General features: G+C 39.2%; 1 protein-coding gene across 2 annotated transcripts in view; it reads left to right on the top strand.

Moving 5' to 3' along the window:
* The window catches only part of supt3h (SPT3 homolog, SAGA and STAGA complex component), a 424,528-nt gene that overhangs the window by 340,276 nt on the left and 59,775 nt on the right, over window positions 1-24,477 (top strand). For both annotated transcript variants that reach the window (XM_067984482.1, XM_067984481.1), the window contains exons 7-10: window positions 4,589-4,664; window positions 12,239-12,351; window positions 12,827-12,937; window positions 19,452-19,646. In XM_067984482.1, the coding sequence (XP_067840583.1) occupies window positions 4,589-4,664; window positions 12,239-12,351; window positions 12,827-12,937; window positions 19,452-19,646 (495 nt within the window). The remainder of the gene's footprint in view (window positions 1-4,588; window positions 4,665-12,238; window positions 12,352-12,826; window positions 12,938-19,451; window positions 19,647-24,477) is intronic.

The raw sequence follows: 24,477 nt of genomic DNA, 5'->3' as shown, positions 1-24,477 counted from the left end.
CAGCTCCTGCCAAGAAATTCACACATTATCTCCTCATTCTATCCCTGCTCAGGCTAAACTTGATGGTTTGCAGCATCAGTGTCCCGTTTAACCCTGAACTGAGATTCAAACCTCACGTGCAGTCTATCACTAAGACCACCTATTTCCAAAACATCAATCCTTACCTCACCATCACTGTCACTGAAACCCTCATCCCCTCCAGCTTTCTACTTAAAAATTCACATCATAGTTTACAAATGCCTCCTTGGCTTGCTGAACCCTATCTTTACAAAATCCTCCAGCCCTATTTCTAGCTTGGTCTATTATGCGTTTTCCTCCTCCCTCCACTCCACCATTGATAGTACAGTGATAGGCTATCACTCCCCTGTACTTTTAAATTGTGTTCCTAAATCAATCTTGCTACATCTCTCTCCACCTTCAAAAGTGTCCACAAAACCTGCCTCTTCAGCTGTGCCTTTAGTCACCGGCCTCACCTTTCCCTTGATGTCTGATCCTCCATCTGAAACACCTTGGAACATTTCAGTATGTTAAAAGCTCTATAAATGCATGTTCTTGTTATTGTTGACTGATAATGGTCGCTTCCTGATTAAAAGCCTCTGACAGTGTCCATCCACACTAACAAAATACTAGCTGTTATAAAGTGTAGGGTTAAACTCAATTGTTTTATACTTTGCTGCTTCATTGTCTTATTATTTTATTCCTCAGTCTACTTTCTGAAGGATTTGTCTTTTAGTAACTAATTTAAAATGCTCAATCTTTTACAGCAGTAGTTTATCTCCTGCAGCATTGCTCAATTGCTCATGGACAAAAGTAGTAAGTCATGGGTTCAAGACCCACTCCAGAGATTTGAGCGTGTAACCCAGGCTGACACTTCTGTGCAGTACTGTGGGAATACTGTACAGTCCGGAGTTGTCGCCTTTTGGATGAGATATTAAACAGAGGCCCTGCCTGCCTTCCTAGGTGAACATAAAAGATCCCATGACACTATTCAAAGAAGAACAGGAGAGTTCTCCCATTGTCCTGGCCAATATTTATCCCTCAACTAACATCACTAAATAAAAAACAGATTATCTGGTCATGTATCTCATTGCTGTTTGTGGGACCTTGCTGTGCCGCAAATTGATTGCCGCATTTCCCTATATTCCAAAGTGACAATGCTTCAAAAGCACTTCATTGTCTGTGAAGAGCTTTCGGACATCCTGAATGGCAGCAGCAGGTTTCTATTTGAAGAAAATTGAGGCAGGCCTATATATAAGGAGAACAGGCTTGCAAGTACGGTGCAGTCAGGTTTGGGGTTGAGGCAAGGCACAGGGTTGCTGCAGGGTGGGAGAGAGCAAATCCAGGTCCAAAAACTATACAAGGTTTCTGGGAATTGTTGTCTGGCTGTTTGTTAGTTAAAGGAAAGAACTTGCAATTATATAACGCTTTTCACGTCCTCAGGAAAGCCACTGAATTATTTTGTAAGTTCCATCCGGCCTATGGAGACCTGGCGCTAAAAGAAGAGGGATCAGTTGAATGGTATCACCCATTGTATCTCCCTGCTACTCCCGCAAGATATCGACATCCGGTACAGCGGAGTATCGGAAATTGGGCCCTTGGGTGTTCTAGGCCACACTTACAGCCTCAATGCTCCAGAAGATTACATTTTATCTGATATAGGCGGCCAATCTCACTGATGCCACAGTGTTTAAAGTGATATTCAGCCTTAGCATTCAAACAACTTTTCAATGTCGCATTCCTTCCGCCCCCCCCCCCCCACCCCACTCCCCATTGGGTACCTAAGATGCGCTGCTGTTGGCGTGGCCACCCACCTGAATTATTTAAATTACCTGACCCTGCCCTGACCTCGGAAACTGTGGCACGGTCAGGCTCTTAGTCTGCTCTGAGCATTGTAGTTCTCAATCTGTCACCATAACTAACGGAATGGGACTGGGGATATTCAGACGCATGGACTCTGCTTCAACAGTGGCAAATGGCAGCAATATCATGAATATTTTTTTTGCTGGAATGTGATGGGGTAGAATTTTTTTTGTGGAATGTAACTGAGGAGAGAGTTAAAATTACAATTCAAATTACAATGACACATCTAAACGTAACAAATGAAGTGGAAGAAAACTGAGGCTGACCTGTGATCATGATGTAAATGGCAGACATGGTGCATGTAGCAGGCACTAGAAATGTTATATAGCTAATTGATGAGGATTGAACTGTTACATTTTTGACAGAAAGGAGCATCACTATAGCAAAATAACCACCATACTAAATTAATTTGCATGTTATAAAAATCCAGCATTTACATTTTCCCTTAGCACTGAAGTCTTGTCAGCATGTAAACAGCAAAAAAATACTTCCCATATTGTCATATTTGGCGACAGGAATTAGTCATGAGTCAGTGAATGTTTTTAGGAATTTTTTTGATAAATACTTTGATTTATACTTTTTGCCTCTGAAGAACGACACCCTCTGCCAAACCTTCGCTAACATATGAATTGTAGGCTTTGCCACATATGGTGGATCTATCCATGTGTCTGACATTAACTTGACTTTGCTATGATTTTAATGCTCTTGATGACACAGAGTAAAACTAATAAAGTGCCATTTGCAGTATGTGTAAAGACTTTAATGTCCCATAAATCTTTGTTATGTACAGGTATACTTTCACCATTTAGATACCCTACTTCTTGCAAGCCTTGTGAGTCCTTGTAAAAAATTTTACTATGCATTGAAATTTTAGTCAGTTTTAAACCCCAATGATACCAATATTTCTTTGTGCTCAGCTATCAAATAGCTTTGTTGAAACATGCGCTCTATGCTTGTCACTTTACCCCTCTCCTTTCTATCCTGAAATATCTATCAGCCTTTTGATATCTTGCTATTAGGGGTTGGGCAGCAAAGTTACTCCATCCAAATGTTGCCCCTTCCCAGCGTATTCTAACACATGTATTCTTGAGGGGGGGGGGGTGCTCTGAGGCCATGGCTTGAAAATTTAGAACTTAATTTTTAAGAAGGTACATTCTGGTTAATTTTAGAAGATTTTTTTAACCTCACAGTTGATACGAATTTTAATTCTTAAAAAAAATCTTACATTGTTATGTGAGGTTAATCAGTACAGTATTTTGAATCAAGCACTGAAGGTTGCAAGGACAGAGGGCATATTTATCAGTTGACTGAAGAGGACAAGAACGTAACAGATTCTAGCCAAAAAATAAATATGAAATCAAAGACTGAGTTTTCTGCATATTTCAAAAACTCTACAAAAAGTTGCAAAGCAAGGTGTTAGTTGGCCACCCCATCCTTTAACTGCTCATTCCATATTATGCACTGAGATTATTGTCAGATTTTACTGAGGCCTAGCAGGATCAATTTTTTTTTTTAAAACTTCAACATTGCACATTTTCTACAAGACACAGGGTACATGATCATATGAACAATCACAGCACTTTCAATCTGTAAATCACACAACATAGGGAGTCAGACAACTACAAAAATCCTGTTTGTGGCTGTTTTAAACAAATGCCTTATTTGTCCAAGGTGCACTCAAATTCTATAAGCCTCTCAGCAAGTTCAACTAATGGAATATTTGAAAATTGCATGTAACTTGAAGTTTGTTATTACAACAATTCAGTTATTTTACTGTAGGAATTCCATTGTTCTCAATCAACATTAAATAATTCTCTAAATCATTAAAATCTATTCCAGACTCCCAGAGATGCTCCCTAAAATGTTGTGGTTTGTAATTTTTGCAGCAGAACTTTTTATTAGTCATATTAATACAAACAGAAAATATTTACAAATGACCATTAACCTTTCTACAAGTACCATCTGCGGTATACAGCGCCTTGGTATACAGGGACATCACCATGCAAAATCATATATGCACACTCTTTGGAACCAGCTTTGGATGGGAATCTTCCAAATTGGCATCACCGCCTCCTGCAAAACCAATATATGTAGTTGTGTAGGACCTAGCTCTGTCCCTGCTTGCTACCATATATGGCAATTATTAGCTAATGGAAAATCCACTTTGATGAATCTGTGTTACTCTATAGACATAAAGGATGAAGCTGATACCTTTGCCATAATGACATTTATCACTGTCTTGTAGGAAGTCAGCTGCTTGAGTGTACTGGATTCCTGTAATATATGTAGGGTTTGACAAAAATTCCCTCAACTTTAAAGAAATAATCTGTACCCCGAGGTATCAAGCACATTATTAGATATGTGCTTATTAAGTTACTTTTTATTACTCTGTAAAACGCCTATGTTAAATATTACAAAGCAGCACAAGTTTAAAATAAGAATTTCAGGGACAGTATTTCTTATATATTTTACATTTCATGCACATTATAAAGGTTGATTTAGTTCATCCACAGTTTTAGAATATGAATATTGCCACAAATCTGAAATCACATAAGTTCCCTGTGTAGGCAGTCATTTCAGAAATATGGCCTGAATGTTCTAATTTGTTCTAAAATTTGAGTAGATTGTTTTCAAACAAATTTTGTTATGATCCTTTAACCCTTTTAGACTGCAGCAACAATTTTGCATCCAGCTTCAAAATAATGCAGCTATTGCTTTTGTGTCCCAGAGAGCTGAGCGCCAAACTCGAATGATGGATTCATCCCAATATGCAGAGTACTGCGAGAGCCGCCAGCTGAGCTTTGGTGAGTACTGTCAGACCTTGGTAAATGTACACAGAGTTTGTATTAAATTCCAATTACACTACTACCACCACCATTTTTCACATTGTATATAAAACAATGTTACTGCTCCTGTCTTCTCTTTGTCAGATGGAGTGCATATATACTCACATATCAGGTGGGAAATTGATGTGATTGAGGAGGTTAATAAAGGAGAAGTTCCCTGTCTAACCCCCTCCACCACCCTTTCCACTTCCCTCCCCTCCTTTAAGATCCTTCTTAAAATCCATCCCTGATTGAGCTTTTGGTCACTCCTCCTTTGACTTGGCACCCATTTATTTCTGATTACATCTCTGTGAAGCACCTTGGGTTATTTTTCTACGTTAAAGGTGCTCTGTAAAGGAAGTTGTTGTTGATTGTATTGCGAAATGGAGCAGGATTCTAGGGTTGAATGAAGTGGAGTGGGAGATTACAGTTAGTTACAATTGGGTGGGAGACTAGTCACTTCAATACAATTACAGTGGGCAGTGGGGTGGAAGACTGGTCACTGCAATGTAAGTACAGTGGGTAACGGGATAGGACACTGGTCACTACGTCACAAGTAGAGTAGGCAGTTGCAGTTATCAACCTCCACTTTCTGCAGCATCGGTCTCTTACTCGAATTTATTCTATCCCAGTCTCTTGCTCTATTTTATCTAATGTGTTTCTTATTTTGGTTGGAAAGTAGAGGGGTCATCTTACACATGGGTTACTTTATAGCCAAGTATATGCAGTAAATACTCAGCCATCTTTTTTTAATGTAATCGGGTAGATCTATGTCCTATATAGATTCATCATTTCATTACAGATAAAATTTGCAATATTATTTATTTTTGACAAATTTGCTGAGTACCAGAAACTTGGTTATCAAGAAATTTAAGTATTTCATGTATGTGATATGAGTTTAGTTTAGTATGTAAGAAGCCTAGCTGCATCAACACATGTTACAATGGAAGATAGAACTTTATAATTCTACACTATTAAGCTTTGTTTTGTCAGTAGAGGATTTTACACATTTAAAGGCCGATATAATGATATTGTGCCAGGAGTGTATATTGAGAATTCGAGCGCATGCTCCTGACCATTAACTGACCATTAAAATTAATGGTGGGACATGTGTGTCCGAATTCCCTTTATGTGCTCCCATTGGGTGAGGCTCCCTACCAGCATTTAATTTTGTAAAATTGGCTTTAATGGTAATTTGAAATAATCAGTATAATTTCATAGAAGATAATTGTAGGTCCTGTACATTAAATCAAGAGTGAAGGAGTTAACATTTTACAGTCAGTAAAACTGTATAAGCTCTGGACAATTGGCAACTAGTGCACAATGACTGATCACAAATAACTTCAGCACAAAAGGAATCTTTTCTTAACTAGCAGTGCATCTAGCTTTTAAAACTTCCTGCTGCGATGTCCATTCATTTCAGGCCAATTTGGCCACAGCTTCACATTCCAAGGCTAAATACTGTGTTCACATAATTAATGCTTATCGACATTTATAACTTAGTTACTGGAAGTGTTTGTGAACTAGTACAATAACAGGTTGTAAATCAGAAAGCTTGCTCACTACCTCGAGATGTTGTTAATAGATGACTAAGAGCCTAGGTTAAAGGTCACAAAGGATGAAGAAGGCAATTAAATCATGACAAAGTTGCACATGATTCCAACACAGACAAAAACAGAATATCGTCATCACTTAAACAGCCTCTCTTTCTGTAGATTCAAAGGTTTCAACAGATCTCTCAAAATCTCTTTTTCAAAGTGACTTGAGAGGATAATTATTTTTGAATATTTGAAATCTGGTCCATTAGATACAGAATTTCAAATAACAACTTACACTGAACCACAGCACAACCATTCTGGTGCAAAACAATCTGCTGTTCCTTTATACATGTATCATTTCTCTAGCAAATGCTGAGAAGTAAATTACATTTCTAGGTTAGTTATTGAGCTGTAAAATTGAGTGCTTTTTGCTAGGATCTGAAATGGTTGGTGACTACTTTTTGAACTAAAACTCCACCAAATGTCTTTATTCCTTCCTGCCTTTGAAGTGCAGCTGCTCTGACACAGTCATAGTCTGGGATTCATTCTCAGCAGAAAATATCATTGTGTGGTGCCGATCGTGATCAGCAAAATATATACATAGGATATACAAGAGACAAGTGGTTTATGGAATGAGTGCAAGTGAGTTACATTGAACATGAAACTAGCAGTTTATTCTCAGTCTATCACCAGTTCCTGACGTGAATTCTATTTCTACCATACAGAAGATCAGTTTAAGTTAAATTAAACAGACACTGTTACCAATGTTGGATTTAATTAGAGACTGCTGAACGGCAAGCATGTTGCCATCATGTGAAATTACCCAAATGTGTAAATAAGACAGTCAGTGGACATTTTAAAATGAACATACATCAACAGTGGTTGATTTATTTAAAAAAATTAAACCTCTCTTGATGTGGCAATTTCTTTTTATTTGACCTGGTGAAGGCACAAATTGCTGGTCTGCACCAAACCTGTTCCAGGTCAGGCTTTTTCTGCACTTTACTTCTATCGACAGTTCACTTGAAATGCTCAGGTTTTCAAGTAAGCATTGCTCCTTGGTTTAGGGTTTTGCAGCCCAGGACTGGCAAGCAATACTAAGTCTCCTATCAATCCGGAAGATGGAAAATATCAAACACTAGACACACTTAATAAATGCTAAAGCTGCTGTAAATTTATTTACAAAATGATTTACAGAAGCAAAGATATAGATGGATACTGTACAGCACAAGCAGTTATTTTGTAATACATACAACTAAAATGTCAGTTGGTCTCCCAACTCTTTCTGACAAGCTCTTTAAAGAATACATTCATTTATAATAAGCAACTACTACTGAGTTTGATCATTTTGAATACATATTGATCACTGCCCCGAAGCTGTGGAACATTGAAAAGTTTGTGTTTTGTACATTTAATTCCTTTGAAAACAGTTGTCAATCAATTATGATCAAAAGGACAATAACAACCTTAAACCACAGTGTCGTGAAGATGATCCAATTGAATGTTAATGATCAAGTTGACACAGATTGTCCATCTGAGCTATTTTTACACATCAATATTGACAGGAAAAATTAGGTACATTTACGCCAAGCATTGATCCATTAACAAACTTCTTGTAAGGAAACCTGAAAACATGCAAAATATGCTAGTTGCAGAATGCAAGATCTCACACTGATTAGGACAGTTCATTACCTTTCAAAGAGCCTTAATTAATTCACAGGAGAATTTAGCGGCTGCAAGTCAGGCAAATTGTCTCTTTACACCCATTTTAACTTCCAGCAAATGAAGTGGAATTAATCATAGAATTGAGTTTCCATAATTTTTATCAATATATATCAAAATAAAGATGCTGAAAGATACGGATGACCAGAGAATCTTAGGATTTTAAATTCATCATTTCCTGAAAGTGCTAGTGAGGTAAAGACATAAAAAAAGCCAACAGCATTTTGGGTTTAATAAATAGGGGCATAGAGTACAAGAGTAATGATAAATTTTTACAAAGATCCGTTAAGCCACAGTTAGAGCACCGTGTGTCGTTTTGACCACCTCATTATAGAAAAAACATTAAAGCAATATAGATTCACCAGGATGATGCCAGGGATGGGAAAGTACAGTTATAAGGAGGGACTTGAGATATTAAGACTCTTTCCACTGGAGCAAAGGCTAAGAGGCCATTTAATAGAAATTTTTAAAATTCTGAACGGTTTTGATAGACTGAGTAGTGAAAGAGTAGTAAGGAGTCAGTGATAAGAGGTCATCAATATAAAATTGTAATTAAATGTATGAGGAGAGAGGTTAGAAGAAATTTCTTTATACAGAGGTTTAGTGGCGGATGGAATGCTTTGCCACAAGGATTGGTTGAGGCAGAGACTGTTGCATTTTTTAAGGGAATATTGGATAAAAATTTTCAGAGGAAGGTACACGACTATGGGAAGAGCGGAGTGAGATCAGTTTTGGATCGCTCTAGCTAAGAGCTGGCACAGACACAGTGGGATGAATGGCCACCTTCTAGGCTGTAAACTTCTATGGTTCTAACATATACAAAATTAACAGTACAAGTATATTTTGTAATTCATATATTGCATCAATAAACTTTTAATCTATTAGGTGCATACCATCAAACAATTAAATTAATCTTCATTGAACATTCATCTTCCTTAAATTTTCTAGTTGAGAAAATCCCCACTACTTAAACCACCCACGCTTAGCACGGGCAGCCGACTATATCAGATAATGGCACTAACCATTTGCCAGTACCATAGACGCCACTTATAATGTATTACATGTGCCGACTACTTCTGGCAATTCAATAAGTACTTAGCCTGTGCTTACCTATTTAATAGGCTCTGCTGATTTCAGCCAAAGTTGGGTTTTCAGGCAGTTTCAATCAGCTGTTCGCACTTCGTTAAATGCGATTACCTTATTGATAAGGTTCTGGATGCAGCTGCTAATAAGTAAGAGAGGCAGTTGCTAAGTGGAGATTTCCTGTTTTTAAAAAATATGTTGGTTACTTCGCCTTTTCGTTTTACCATCCATCACATATAGCGGACAAATCCCGTTAATACCATCACACCCGCTGTAAGCGGTAGGGACTGTATCCCACTCTAATCTGCATATGATTTGCTGTAGTTTGTTCTTTTTCAAGAGGGAATCTTATCAGATCTTTTGATCGTATAGGATTTTTTTTGTTTATGGAAAGATATTATATGCAGACTATGTTGATCATTATGCTAAACATAATAAAATATTTTGCTTAAAGTTGCTTAGGAAAGTTCATTTTTCTTACACCCTGCTCCATATTCTGTGTGATGTGCACCCCATAATATATAAAAGCATCCTATAAGGGACTAACCCTATAATTCTAGCAGTAGGGCACTGTATTGAACCAGATTGGAGTTTGAATCCAATTCTCAACTAATAATCAGATTTGCATACCCTGACTGACTGAATTACCCCAGTAGATAGGGCACTGCATAGAAACAGATTATTACATTTGTGAGGGGAGAGTCAAAACTGTCGGGCCAATTTTTTTCCACAGAGATAAATTTCACAGGGTGTCACTGATGGCAGCTACAACAACAACAACATATGAAAACATGGAATGTGAAAAGACTATTTGGCCCATCAAGCCTATTCTTATCACCGACTGTGTACAATGCAGCCTATCCGGGACTCTATCCAAACCATTTAATCTCCTGAAGAAACACCTGACAAAGTTTTTCCTTGCACCTAAAAGTAATTCGAGCAAACCTCCAGGGTACTTATCTAACTTTTTTGATCTTACCTTATTCATCCTTGACTGATTTTTTTAAAAATGAGAATTTTGTTCCAAACTACAGCAAGGATAGCTAAAAGATCTGGATTTTTTGCGCATGGATAGCTAAAACCTCTGTCTTTTTTTCTGGAAAAGTAGAGACATTCCTTGGAAAAGTAGAACTTCCTAATCCACATCCATTCTCATGATTGGTAGCTGGGTCTTTGTTCATTTTTAAGAATGCAACACCTTACCCAGTGTGGAAAGGAATTATTGCACACACACAGCCCTTAAACAATCAACTGGGCTGGAGTCTGGAAAAGGGGAAATAAAAATGCTTCTATCACCACAAGCACAAATCTGGAGCAAAAAAAGAACCACTCAGGTTGAGATAAAGATCTGTTGCTGGTAATTTTTTGTAAGAGAGGGAATTAGAGAATGCAAGGAGAGAAGGAGGAAGAATTACAGAAAACGAGAGAGGGAATAAGATGATAAAATGACAAACACATGGCAAAAGGAAATGAATAAAGCAAAAAACTGCAGATGCTGGAAATCAAACAAATTCAGAAAATGTTGGAACAATCAGCAGCTGTGGAGAAAACAGACAACTAAAGAGAAGTAGCAGAATATTCTGTGAGGTGCTTAAATGGAAAACAGGAGATGGTTACGTGTTTGAAGTGATGAGACCACCCTTGAGCTCCAACCTGTTCCTACCCCCCAAAATGCCAACACACCATTCCACATTGCCAGCATTTCCTGCTGAACAGAAAGTGGGAGCTGTAGATAAGGCCTGAAGTTATTAAAGTCAATATTAAGGTAGCAGGACTGAAAACTGTCTAATGGAAAGGTAATACGATATTCCTTGAGCTTGTGTGGAACTTCAGTGGATCAGTGTAGACGGCCAAAGACATCAGAGGGGGAGTGGGACGGGGAAATGTCGTGGTAAGCGACAGAGAGCTTGGGGTAGCACTTGCAGAGGTGTTCAGCAGAGTGGTGGCCAAATCTGCATTTGGTCTCCCCAATGTATAGGAGGCCGGTGGGAGGAGCAGGTTGGTGCTGGGGTGGGGACCCTCCATCAGAATATCGACTGGCAGAGTGGTCTGCACTTTTGGTGTCAATCTGCTTTTTCTTTTCCCAGGACCCCTGGGCCGCCAGTGCCTGCTCCGCTTTGCCAGTTTTAACTGTTTCCATTTCTCCCTGTGCTACCTGCCCCCCCCAACCCCGCCTCAGCTATTCATGCATTCTCTGTGTCTCATAAAGAACTTCAATATCTCTCATTAGCCACCTATTGTGTCATGTTACCATCACTTCAGACACTTAATCAACTCTTATTTTCCATTTAAGCACTTTTACAGGTCATTCTTGCGTGTGTGTGTTCCTTCCCTTTGTTCTGTTCCTTCTTAAATGCTGTCCGTCTGTATTTTCTTCCACTTTTGAGAAAGGACCCACACCTGAAATGTCAATTTGTCTGTTCTCTTCACAGATGCTGATTGACCTGCTGAGTGTTGCCAGCATTTTCATTTTTTTGTTGCAAAAGGAAATGAGACACATACAAAGATATAAAAAGAATGTGAGAAATAGGGACAGAGTCAGTAAGAGAAAGGATGAAAGAGGGCATTCGAAAGTGAGAATTGAATGAGAAAGACAAGGAGGAATGTGAGAGATGGAGAAAAAAAATAAGACAATAACTGAAGTAGTGAGAGAAAGGATATGAGACAGAATGTGAGGATTTGAGATGAGGAATAAAAGCACAATGCAGATTGCAACTAAATAGTTAGAAACAAAGCATGTCAAAAGTCATATCGATTGGCTAGATTTCAGATTTTCTGCATAATATATACATAATAAGAATATCAGTTAGAATGCCACATTTAAAGCTTGTGGCTCTTTTCCGATATACAATTTATTTCTTCCTGAAAGGTTGGCCGCCCCTGGTATAAATGGTACAGTTTAAATATTAGAAAAATACAAAGTAAGCAAAAACTGAAACAAATGATTTGCTAAAATATCAGTTGGTGAACACAGGTGTACTTTGTAAACAAAGGAAAAAAGTGACACTTTTAACGACTTGAATTTGTAGTAGGTTTGTAAACTCACTCTTCAATGCTAAATAGTTGTTTTTAAGGTCACGATGACATGCTGAAAAGATCTTTGACATACTCATGGCCTTGTTTATGTGTTTGCTGCTGTAAAATACATAGTAGTGCAGTGTTTTTTTTCACATAAATGAATGTTCTATTTATTATGTTTGCAATTGACAGCCAAAAAGTCAACAAAGTTTAAAGACTGGTTGGACTGCAGCAGCATGGAAGTCAAGCCTAATCCAGTTGCTATAGAGATCATGGCATACCTAGCCTACGAGACAGTGGCCCAGGTAATGTGCAAACTTTATAAAATGCAGAGTCCTAATAATAGATTACATAAATTTAATGCAAAATAGAGAAAAAAATAAAAGTGTGAGCTTGCATCCTTGTTGCAATGACTATAACGGGTATGGTAAACTTAATGGCTATGATGATGAATTAGCAACTCAGAGGTTATGAGTTTTAATCCCACCATGGTAAATTGTGAAAATGAACTCCATAAATCTGGTAATTTGTGAGCTGGCACTTGCCAAATAATGATGAAAAGCTGTTGTTATTTTGTAAAAACCTAACTAGTTCACTAACATCCTTCAAAATGGAACTTGCCACTCCTAAACACACTGTTGTAGAAACTGAAATGATTAGTTATTATAATATACTGGTTATGCACAAGGCAGTGAAATATTTTACACATATTCTCAGAATGTCATCTTGCTCACATTGATTAACTCTTTTTAAAAAAAACACAATATTTTTATTTTTAAGCTGGTAGACCTAGCCCTTTTGGTGAAGCAGGACATGGCTGCTAAAACCGGTGATCCATTTAATAATGCCAGATCTGCGACTCTTGCACACCACAATACTACATTGCCTGAGGTAGGTACTTTAAACTAGCACAATCTTTTAGGGGAAGGGAATTTGTCTTCCAGATTCTTCATAAAAACAACAATTTTCTTCCGTAGGAAAACAGACTTTATACCAATTTTTATTTTTTAGCTGAATTTTTATGTGTTACAGCTTATACCATTCCCCAATACTCCATATTCATGTTGTCTACAAAGTCGGCTTCCACAAGTAAGCAAGCCTACGATTCATATGAATGGTAATTTCGCTTTATGTGAAATATCTGGACAATGGGCAGATTTACTGTTATCTACCAGAAATAGTGCAGAATGCAATGATATTCTCTTGATGTCTGAATGGGCAGAAAAAGTCAAGCAAGCAGACCATACAGGTCTGGCTAAACTGCTAATCAAATTATTTGTAAGAAATAAAATTATACCAAAAACAAGAATCAATCAGCGACTGAGATCACAAACAGTATATAAATTTCACATGTGCATTAATCTGTTGGCTGTTTCAGATTTTGCTGTTATCTGAATTTTTTTAACGAAAGTTATCGGGGCAGTTTTCATCTGCTGGCTGCCTGTTTCTCTTCTGAAAAATGGGCAACCAGCAGTTGATAATCAGGGGGACAACTCGGCTGCCCCGTGGGCCTATAAATAAACAATGATAAGGCTACTTAAATTTGCAAATTGGGGTCCTATGCCAGTTATAGGACCCCGATTGCAATTTTCAGGTATGTATTGGTGGAGTGTGTGCTATATACAGTCTACCTATTTGTACCAGGTAGTGAGCGGCCTAACCAGTGATCCTTGAAGGGCCCAGGAAATTAGTAATTTTTATGTTTGTGGGGCCATGAGGAGCACTTTTGTTCCTCCTGGGTCCACAAAATAAAATCAACCTACTACTGGTCCGTTCGAGGCCCTTCAACCCCCTAGGGATTGCCTCACTAGCATCGCAGGCCCGATCAACCGGCCGGCTTAGCATGATAGCTGACCAATTTCCCAACTAGCGAGGTGCCCACAGTTCGCCTGCAGCTTTTAAATAAAGCCTGAACCAGATGCTGGCTTTAGGTGGACATCACTGCCGCTCTACCAACTATGCACCATTTCATGCAGAAGTTGAGTTTCCTCCCCATATGTCATAATGTCTTAGTGTCATGGAGTTCGTACTCACTGTTGTGACATGGAGCTAAACTGTTGAATCGTGAACTAAAGCAATCCCAGCAGCAATCATATTAATTCCCAGCTTTCACTGGAGATAGAAGTGCCAGTCAAACCAGACTTCAAAGACATAAAGGAAGCGACTCAGCTGCCTGATGTCAAGTGCATTCTTACACCTCCAGAACATAGGAACAGGAGTAAGCCATTTAGCCCCTCAAGTCTGTTCCGCCATTCAATTAGATCATGGCTGATCTGTGACCTAACTCCATATATCCACCTTAGCCCAATATCTCTTAATACCTTGGTTAACAAAAATCTATCAATCTCAGAAGTAAAATTAACAATTGAGTTAGCAGCAACTGCCTTTTGCGGAAGGGAGTTCCAAACTTCTACCACCCTTTGCGTGTAGAAGTGTTTCCTAACTTCACTCCTGAAAGTTCTGGCTCTAATTTTTAGGCGATGTCCCCTAGTCCTAGACTCCCCAACCAGCGGAAATAGTTTCTATCTATCTACCCTATCAGCTCCCCATTATATCTTGAAAACTTTGATCAAATCACCCCTTAATCTACTATATTCCAAGGAATACAACCCTAGTTTGTGTAAACTCTCCTCATTATTTAACCCTTGGAGTCCAGTTATCATTCTAGTAAATCTATGCAACACTCCCTCTAAGCCCAATAAATCCTCCTTAAGGTGCAGTGCCCTGAACTGAACACAGTACTCTAGGTTCGGTCTAACCAGGCCTTTGTATAGCTGTAGCATAACTTCTACCCCCTTGTATTCTAGTCCTCTAGATATGAAGGCCAGCATTCTATTTTTGATTATTTTCTGTACCTGTCCATGACATTTTAATGATCTACGTACATGGACCCCTAAGTCTCTTTGGACCTCCATTGTTTCGAGCTTTTCACCATTTAGAAAGTACCCTGATCCATCCTTTTTAGGTCCAAAGTGGATGACCTCACACTCGCCTACATTGAAATCCATTTGCCACAGTTTTGCCCATTCACATAATCTATTAATATCTCTCTGTAATTTTATGCTTCCATCTACACTGCTTACAATGCTGCCTATCTTTGTGTCATAGACATACTTGGATATGTGGCTGTCTATCCCATCATCTAAGTCATTAATAAATACAGTGAATAGTTGAGGCCCCAACACAGATCTTTGTGGAACATTACTAGTCACATCCTGCCAATTTGAGTACCTGCCCATTATCCCTACACTCTGTCTCCTGCTGCTCAGCCAATTTCCTAACCAGGTCAATAATTTGCCCTCAATTCCAAGAGCTTCAACTTCAGCTGACAGTCTCTTATGAGGAACTTTATCGACTGCTTTCTGCAAGTACATATAAACAACATCCATAGGCATTCCCCTGTCTATTACTTCAGTCACCTCTTCAAAAAATTCAATCAGGTTCGTCGGGCATGACCTACCCTTTACAAATCCATGCTGGCTCTCTCTGATCAGCTGAAAATTTTCAAGGTGTTCAATCATTCTATCGTTAATTATAGACTCTAGTAATTTCCCAACAACAGATGTTAGGCTAAATTGGTCTGTAATTCCCTGGTTTCCATCTCTCACCTTTCTTAAATAACGCAGTGACATGTACAATTTTCCAATCTAAAGGAGCAGTTCCTGAATCGAGAGAACCTTGGAAGATTATAGTTAGGGCATCTGAAATTTTCTAAGCTACTTCCTTTAAAACCCTGGGATGGAAACCATCTGGTCCTGGGGATTTGTCACTCTTTAGTGCCTTTATTTTCTTCATTACTGTTAATTTGATTATGTTAATTATTTGCCTCCTTTTTAGGAGGCAAATAATTCAATCAAAATATCCAGGTATAGGATTTCTAAATCAAGCATAAATTATACGAATCTCTCTAAATAGCAGTGTGTGGGAGGAAAAAAATCAAATTGAGCAGATAGGTCATCACAGAAATGTGTGAATTGATTACTCATGTTCTGTACACTGCTTTAGTCAGTTCCATTGCTCCTCCTGTGGCAGTTACAGCTGTCTTGAGTATGTTATTTGCTGCAGAATCTTGCCAAGCTGCTAAGCGTTTATAAAAGCATTACTCCTAATAGAGTATTCAGGAGGTGATTAAAATTTTTATAGTGCAGCTCTCACATTCATTTCTCTAAAAAAGCTGATCATCAGTTGTCAAGATATCAGAAATTCCATGTTGTGGTGGCATTTCCAAGTGCAGGATGTGTCCAACTACTCACGTGTTGAGATATGGACACCACCTTTGGTACATTAATCACATAAGATACTTTGTGATTTCTGTACAATGGTGGGTTTTAAATGGGGCCAAAGAACAACATTTCAGGGAATGAATGATTGTAACCTGGTGCAATTCCTTCTACAACAGCACTTGTTGAGGAACAAGTTAAGTTAGTAGGTGTATGATCAATTTGTAGAATGATTATGGTGCATTATCCCTTCTCAGTCTCTTCAACCCCTCGACAGTTAACCATACCACCCTCCTCCTACGCCTGTCTGCTGATGTCCGGCTCGGTGAGATTGCCCTCGCTCGGTTCCATTCTTACCTATGTCATCATAGCCAGAGCATCTTCAATAATAGCTTCTCTTCCCGACCCCGCACCATTACCTCCGGAGTCCCCCACGGGTCTATTCTTGGCCCCTTCTTCCTTTTCATTTACATGCCACTCCTTGGTGACATCATCCGCAGACATGGCGTCAGCTCCCACATGTAGGCTGATGACACCCAGCTCTGCCTGTCCACCACCTCCACAACCTCTCCACTTACTCTGTGCTGTCAGACTGCTTGTCCGACATCCAGTCTTGGATGAGCCACAATTTCCTTTAGTTAAACCCTGGTAAGAGCGAAGCCATCGCATTTGGTCCCTGTCACGAACTCCAACCCCCTCTCCAGCTACTGTCTCATGCTGAACCAGACTACTCACAACCTCAGTGACCCATTCCACCCTGAACTGAGCTTTCAAGCCCATATCCTCTCCGTCACAAACACCGTCTCCTTCCACCTCTGTAACATTATCCACCTCTTACCCACCTTAGCCCATCTGCTGCAGAATCCCTCATCCATGCCTTTGTCAGCTCGACTCGATTATTCCAATGCCCTCCTGGTTGGCCTCCTACCCATCGTCTATGCTCTGTGAACCTCAACTCATTCAAATCTCCGCTGCCTGTATCCTATTCTGCACCAAGTCCCAATCAAACCTGTCCTCACTGACCTACATTGGCTCCTGATCTCAATACCTCAAATTCAAAATTTTCATCCTCAGGTTGAAATGTTTTTATGGCCTCCCTATCTCTCTAACCTCCTGCAGCCCTATAAACACTGCCCCCCGCTTCCACCCCTGCATTCTCCGTTCCTCTGACTCTGGCCTCTCTTGTGCAGCTCTTTCCTCCCCCCCAACTCCCCATCCTTACCGAACCATTGGCAGCCATGCCTTCACTTACCTAGATCCCATGCTTTCGAATTTCCCCTCTAAAGGTCCCACCTCTCCATCTCTACCGTATTTATCCAGCCTTATATCCTGTGTCTGTCAGAAGAAAATGATGAAGTCCGAAGGATATCACTGTACATTCATAATATTTATATCTTCACAGATATCCAGAATTTTATATTGCTGAATAAGTAAAGTTTATATTAATAGAAACTTGAGTACATAATATAGTCTGACACTTCAGTGCAGTTCTGAGGGAGTGCTGCACTGTCGGAGGTGCTGTCTTTCGGATGAGACGTTAAACCGATGCCCCGTTTGCCCTCTCAGATTGATGAGTAACAGATTATCTGGTCATTTATCTCATTGCTCTTTGTGGGATCTTGCTGTGCAAAATTGGCTGCCAAGTTTCCCTACGTTACAACAGTGATAACACTTCACAAAGTACCTAATTGGCTGTGAAGTACTTTTGGATGTCCTGAGGTTGTGAAAGGCGCTGTATAAATACAAGTTAGTTCTTTATTTCTTTACTTGACCCCAAGCTGTGTTGGTGACCCCCAAATCCTCTTTCCTTCTTTCTTTAAGTTTTTACTACACTCATTAAATTTTTAAACATAATTGATGATGAACTTCCCAGAACGGTGGATGTAATTCCCAACTTACGGTTAACACATTTTGAGGTTCACTGGTGTACAGTGAAGAATTTACTCTTTTGCTGTTGTTCATAAGGCTTAATTTTGTGATTCTCCACCAATTTCATTTCAGACCCATCTGTTGAATAATTTAAGGCCATTTTTTGTCTCGTCACTATTTTAATATTGAAAGCATTCTGCCATGATTGGGTTGCTGGGAGACAATATCCACACGTCTTTATAGGGGTCAAGGATCTAATTTACTGGCTCACGGTGATGCATGAACAAGAATAGATCAAACTTTTTGTTCCATCAATTATGTACAGTCTACTCTATTTTTGATTCTACCCAACCTATTTAATCTCTTGAAGAAAGTTTCTCTTGAAGAAAATTTCTACCTTCACTCCTTATCCTGATAGCCCCCAAAAAATAAATTAAGTAAAACACTACACTATCTATCTAACTTGCATCGTACATTATTGGTACCATTACTGTCTTATTTTTCTGCCAAAGAAAATATTTGTGTTGTTATGATGGATGGCTTGGTGAAGAACAATAGGTAGATATTTTTTCTTCTAAACTATTCAAACATCCACTAACAATATCGTTCTGCTTTAAACCTGGAAGGTTACGCTACATATACTATTGTTTAAGGAAAAAAAAGACATTTCAAGAATTTCATTAAAAATTGGTCACAGATACAAATAATAGCCACAAACTAGAAATTCCAGCTTTGAATATCACTTTTGACTGAAATTTGCACTCAAGCTTCTCCTTCATGGCAGGCTTCTCCTGATTGTCTATAACAAAAAGAGAAAATGGCCAAGACGCTCTTCCCTCACCTCCTGCTAAGATAACCAAGTAGGCAATATTGGCTATGTCCACAGAGACGCCTGCAAGGTGGGCCCCATTGCCCATCAAATTGAAAAGGATAATGTGAATGGGATGTTAACTTGGAGGAGAGAGAATTTCACTGTAAGCATAATTCTCCAAAACATTGAAGAGAAAATTTCACTGAAAGTATTTGTTATATTGCAAGTATATTTCTCCATCACATACATTGGATCAATAAATGGATTGTTGATAGTCAATGTCCTCTTACACAATTTTAATTACAAAATAATTATAACATCTTAACAGGAAAGAAACTACAATGCTTTTAAGGTTGCTAATCCTCTAGCTAAGCAACATATTTTTGTAAAAATAAAGCCTCCCATATAGAATGCATGGTTATAATTAGATTGGGAGGTTCGTCCAGTTTAGTGACACCCTAATAGTGTTTCAGCCTCTCAACAAAATTATTTTGTGTCCTTTTAGACACAAGTTCAAGTTCAGTCTGTCAGTCTGAAGAGCAATCCTGACTCTCCTGAGAATACACCCCCATCAACGCCGACAACCCCGGCATCAGCAGCACTACATCTTGTGTCTAAAACACATTCAGGAAATATGGGAAATGGAGGCATGGGGCAAGATTCCAGCAATACTAAAGCCAAAACTCGCAAGAGAAAAAAGGTTAGTAGATACTCTTTGCTCAATGCAACAGCCCTCTCATGCATCCTGTACCATGGTGCTGTGAAGTACAGAAATCATCATAGTAAAATGTATGAACTAGGTCTTAGTTTTACATTTAGTGCTTTGCTGAAATATTATCAACTTAGCAGAGCAGTGCAATTATTTTGAATTAAACATGTAAAGAACAAAAGACTGGGATTTGGAGGGAACTTTAGCTCACCAAATTCTAATTGAAAATTACATGCTCGATAGTTTTTCCGATAAGGTATTTCTGATATCTCACCCTAATTCTGAATCTGAATTTTCCAACATCGACTGAATCAGGAACTTGCTTATTTCCCTCTTTGAATGATTCAATAGATGCAGTGTTTACTGTTCCTGATAGCATTTTATCCCAAAAGTTGACTCCCCTTGCAACTGAAGACATTGGGGTGAAATTGGTCTTGGGCTGTAGGGCAAACCAGATGATAATGAATCGGCAGCCTGTTTTGCATCCTGCCTGTTTTTATACTCCAACGTGGAAAGAAAAATTGGCTGGGGTGTAAAACGGGCTGCCGATTCACTATCGCCCGTTTTTGCACTACCAGTCAAGACCAATTTCACCCCCATTAGATCTTAACCATTCATGTTATTAAACAACAATAAGGTACTTTTTACATATTGTAGTTTTGGCAAGCAATAAATACTAGTTTAAGTCATGATGTGGAGATGCCGGTGATGGACTGGGGTTGACAATTGTAAACAATTTTACAACACCAAGTTATAGTCCAACAATTTTTATTTGAAATCTACAAGCTTTCGGAGGCTTCCTCCTTCGTCAGGTAAATGTTCAGGAGCTCACCATGGACTACTCCTCAGAATCAGTTTCTTTCTTGGACACACGAATCTCCATCAAAGACGGGCACCTCAGCACCTCACTCTACCGCAAGCCCACGGACAACCTCACGATGCTCCACTTTTCCAGCTTCCACCCTAACCACGTCAAAGAGGCCATCCCCTATGGACAGGACCTGCGAATACACAGGGTCTGCTCAGACGAGGAGGAACGCGATGGACACCTACAGACGCTGAAAGACGCCCTAGTAAGAACGGGATATGACGCTCGACTCATCGATCGACAGTTCCGACGGGCCACAGCAAAAAATCGCATAGACCTCCTCAGGAGACTAACACGGGACGCAACCAACAGAGTACCCTTTGTCGTCCAGTACTTCCCCGGAGCGGAGAAACTACGCCATGTTCTCCGCAGCCTTCAACATGTCATCAATGAGGACAAACACCTCGCTATGGCCATCCCCACACCTCCACTACTCGCCTTTAAACAGCCACCCAACCTCAAACAGACCATCGTTCGCAGCAAATTACCTAGCTTTCAAGGGAACAGCGTCCACGACACCACGCAACCCTGCCATGGTAACCTCTGCAAGACATGCCAGATCATCGACACAGATACCACCATCACACGAGAGGACACCACCCACCAGGTGCATGGTTCATACTCCTGTGACTCGGCCAACGTTGTCTACCTCATACGTTGCAGGAAAGGATGCCCCAGAGCATGGTACATTGGTGAGACCATGCAGACGCTGCGACAACGGATGAACGGACACCGCGCAACAATCGCCAAACAGGAGGGTTCCCTCCCAGTCGGGGAACACTTCAGCAGTCATGGACATTCATCCACCGACCTTCGGGTAAGCGTACTCCAAGGCGGCCTTCGAGACACACGACAACGCAAAATCGTCGAGCAGAAATTGATAGCCAAGTTCCGCACCCATGAGGACGGCCTCAACCGGGATCTTGGGTTCATGTCACGCTACACGTTACCCCACCAGCGAACAAATGTTATCTGTTTTTAATATAACGGGTCAGTTGCTGTCTTTTCTATGTTTCTACCTCTCTATCTCTGTTTTTTTTTTGTTTGTTGTTTTTTTTTGGTGATTTGTATATTCTGAGAGACCTGGCAGGTAACACCTGTCTGTCTGCACACTGATTGCCTTGGCAACGGGCAGTTGAAAAAACTGTCTGTACTCACCAAGCATTGTTCTGTGAATTATAAATGCGATTTCATTTCGAGGATTTCATTTTCACATCGTTCACCTGACGAAGGAGGAAGCCTCCAAAAGCTTGTGAATTTAAAATAAAATTGCTGGACTATAACTTAGTTTAAGTCAAATACTGAAGTGATTAATAAAATAATTGTGGATAATCTAGTATCCTTTGCTCGGAGGGTGTTAGACTTTCAAACAGAGTCTGATTTCAAATCCCAGAACTGATATGCATTATCCAACATCAATGTTCATACAGTGAGTTTTGATTCTGCTCAGCTGTGCCATGAAATGTGACAGCACAGGTCATCTCTGCAGATGGTTGAAAAGAACCAGATGGATCATTTTTGCCTCATAGAAATTCATTGCCTGCCAGCTGATCACAAAACAGTATTCCCAGAAATTCAAAGTAGTCCAGGATGCCAATACCTTGTTACTCTACCAGCTAAATGAGAAAGCATGGGAGAAGTGAAGAATTGTTAAGGGACAAATTGGAGAAGATAGATTTAGTTTTCAATTGTCTTAAAAACAGTAACAAAATAAAAGCAAATTATTACAATTACATTTGTAGAAATCAATTTACTTTTGCTCATTGTAAATGTATACTGATTTTGAATCTCTTCTGCCCCTTCTTCACCCCAACAAACTTCAGAAGTGGGCAATTTATATATGGTGCTCTATGACATGTCATTAGATATTCAAGGACAATTATTTAAACCTTAGTGCACTATGGATAGATTTACTCATGCGCCATTGTTCTGTGAACTGGTGAGAAGTTTACAGGTCCATTGAGAACCCCTTTCTGTTTTGGCGTAAAATAGAACCAGGGAAATCATGACTGTACAGATTTCGATTGGTTTTTACCTTTTCTTAAATTGCCATTCCTCATGCGTGAACTTAGTGAATGTTGACAAACTATTATTCTATGGGGGGACATTAGCAGAGCTGAACCCTGCCTTTATCTGTAGTGCACAAATGTGCATTTTCCAACTGAGATAAGTAGATAATGATCAGGAGTGTGAACCAGGGCTGTTTTCCCCTTTTAGCCCAGGAACACAGATCAATCGTAGTACCCCAACTGCCACTCTCTCTGAAATCTGTTAATTCAGCAGAGATGGGAAATTGAACCTAGAACCTTCTGGTTAATATGGTCTAGTTAACATGCAGCTATTATCAACTGAGCCATATGAGGAACCTTTGGTGATTTTTATGCTTATCATACGCTGGTGCTGGCAAGTGAAATGCTTTTCTATTTTGTGCACTGAGTGTTACCATTGGGATATTTATAGTTTTTTATAATAAAGATAGATGCAGACTAACACGCTCTCTACTTTGCCTCCTAATGTGCCTTAACTTTCATTTTAGCTTCAGAATAACACCTTTACTGTGCCATTGTGAATGTTACATTTTCCACACCAGCCTTCCTTATATCCTCTGAGTGAGATTACCAATTTTAGTGCCAGTTTGTACTAACTGATAACAATTTTGGATTGTGGGCCTGTGCCCACTAGGTATTGGTTAATACTATCTATTCATTTCAGGTAGAATCCTTATAGCCAATAAGGAGAGGGAAATTTAATTCTATAGCTGCTTTCATATTTTGCAATTTTAATTCATTAAGATAAAGGAATCGGGTTTAGCAGTATAAATGTCAGGATTTGGCCTGTGGACACCTAGCTCTCGGAATCTGAATTAAATGGCGCCACCGTAAAAGCAGATTGAGTGTGGCTGGATTCAGACCTGGACCCCTGAGGTGAAAGGGTAATGTGCTTAACTTACTGTACCACTCAGTTTTGGAACATTAGAGTTTAACAAAACATCATTTGGGAGTTCTTTTCATTAGATATAAGATCCTTTTCATGAATTGTTTATTCCAGTTTGTTGGTGTAATCCCCTCTGACTTCAAGGGTTATTGAAATTATAATGACAGGAAGGTATGCTGAGCCCCATTTTAAATAGCCAGTTTCAGCTTGTTACATATTAACATTTGACCATGGACATTTGCTAATTTAAAGAAAACCTGTTATATGAAAAAACTATCATTTTATTGATTTCTTACAGTTCTCAGGAGGTTACCTGAACTTAGTTTATCTTTTTTCAATTTTAAAAAATGGAAAGGCCTTAAAGTTTCTTTCCCCCTTTTTAAGTTACTTAGTGTTTTTCTCTTTTATTTTAACTTTTCTGTTCTCCTCATAACTCAGGTGAGAGGTGGGCAGGTGAGCTATTCCCAGCTCAGTTAATGCCAATCTATAAATAGCCACAAAAGGGTGCACGGCAGCTATCGAGTACCAGACAAGAGGTATAGGATAACTATCACACTAGAGGGATTGAGAAAGCATTTTTACTTTAAGTATTTGAAAATAAACTTCAGCTTTAATTAATAATGTGATAGTTATCCTGTACCCCTTTGTCTTGGCACTCGATAGCTGCCTTGCACCCTTTTGTGGCTATTTATAGATTGGCATTAACTGAACTGGGAGCAGCTCACCTGCCCACCTCTCACCTGAGTTATGAGGAGAACAGAAAAATACTAAGTAACTTAAAAAGGGGGAAAGAAACTTTAAGGCCTTTCAATTTTTAACAAATTATGTTAGGTTTTCTAAAAAATCATTGTAATTTGCTTTTAAAAGACATAAAATATAAGAGAGGGGTAAGCTTTAATTGTAATTATAATGTGTGTAAAAGTTCATACTGCAATGAAAATCATCCAGTTTGTGATCTCATAAATTACTGTGTGTGATATTTTAAAAATCTAATCCTGGCAAATCAGGTCATTACAGTTC

The sequence above is a fragment of the Heptranchias perlo genome, chromosome 5, assembly GCF_035084215.1.
Source record: "Heptranchias perlo isolate sHepPer1 chromosome 5, sHepPer1.hap1, whole genome shotgun sequence".
NCBI classification, from domain to species: Eukaryota; Metazoa; Chordata; class Chondrichthyes; order Hexanchiformes; family Hexanchidae; genus Heptranchias; species Heptranchias perlo.
The sequence above is the reverse complement of the archived record's forward strand: the minus strand, read 5'-3'. Positions and strand labels throughout refer to the sequence as shown.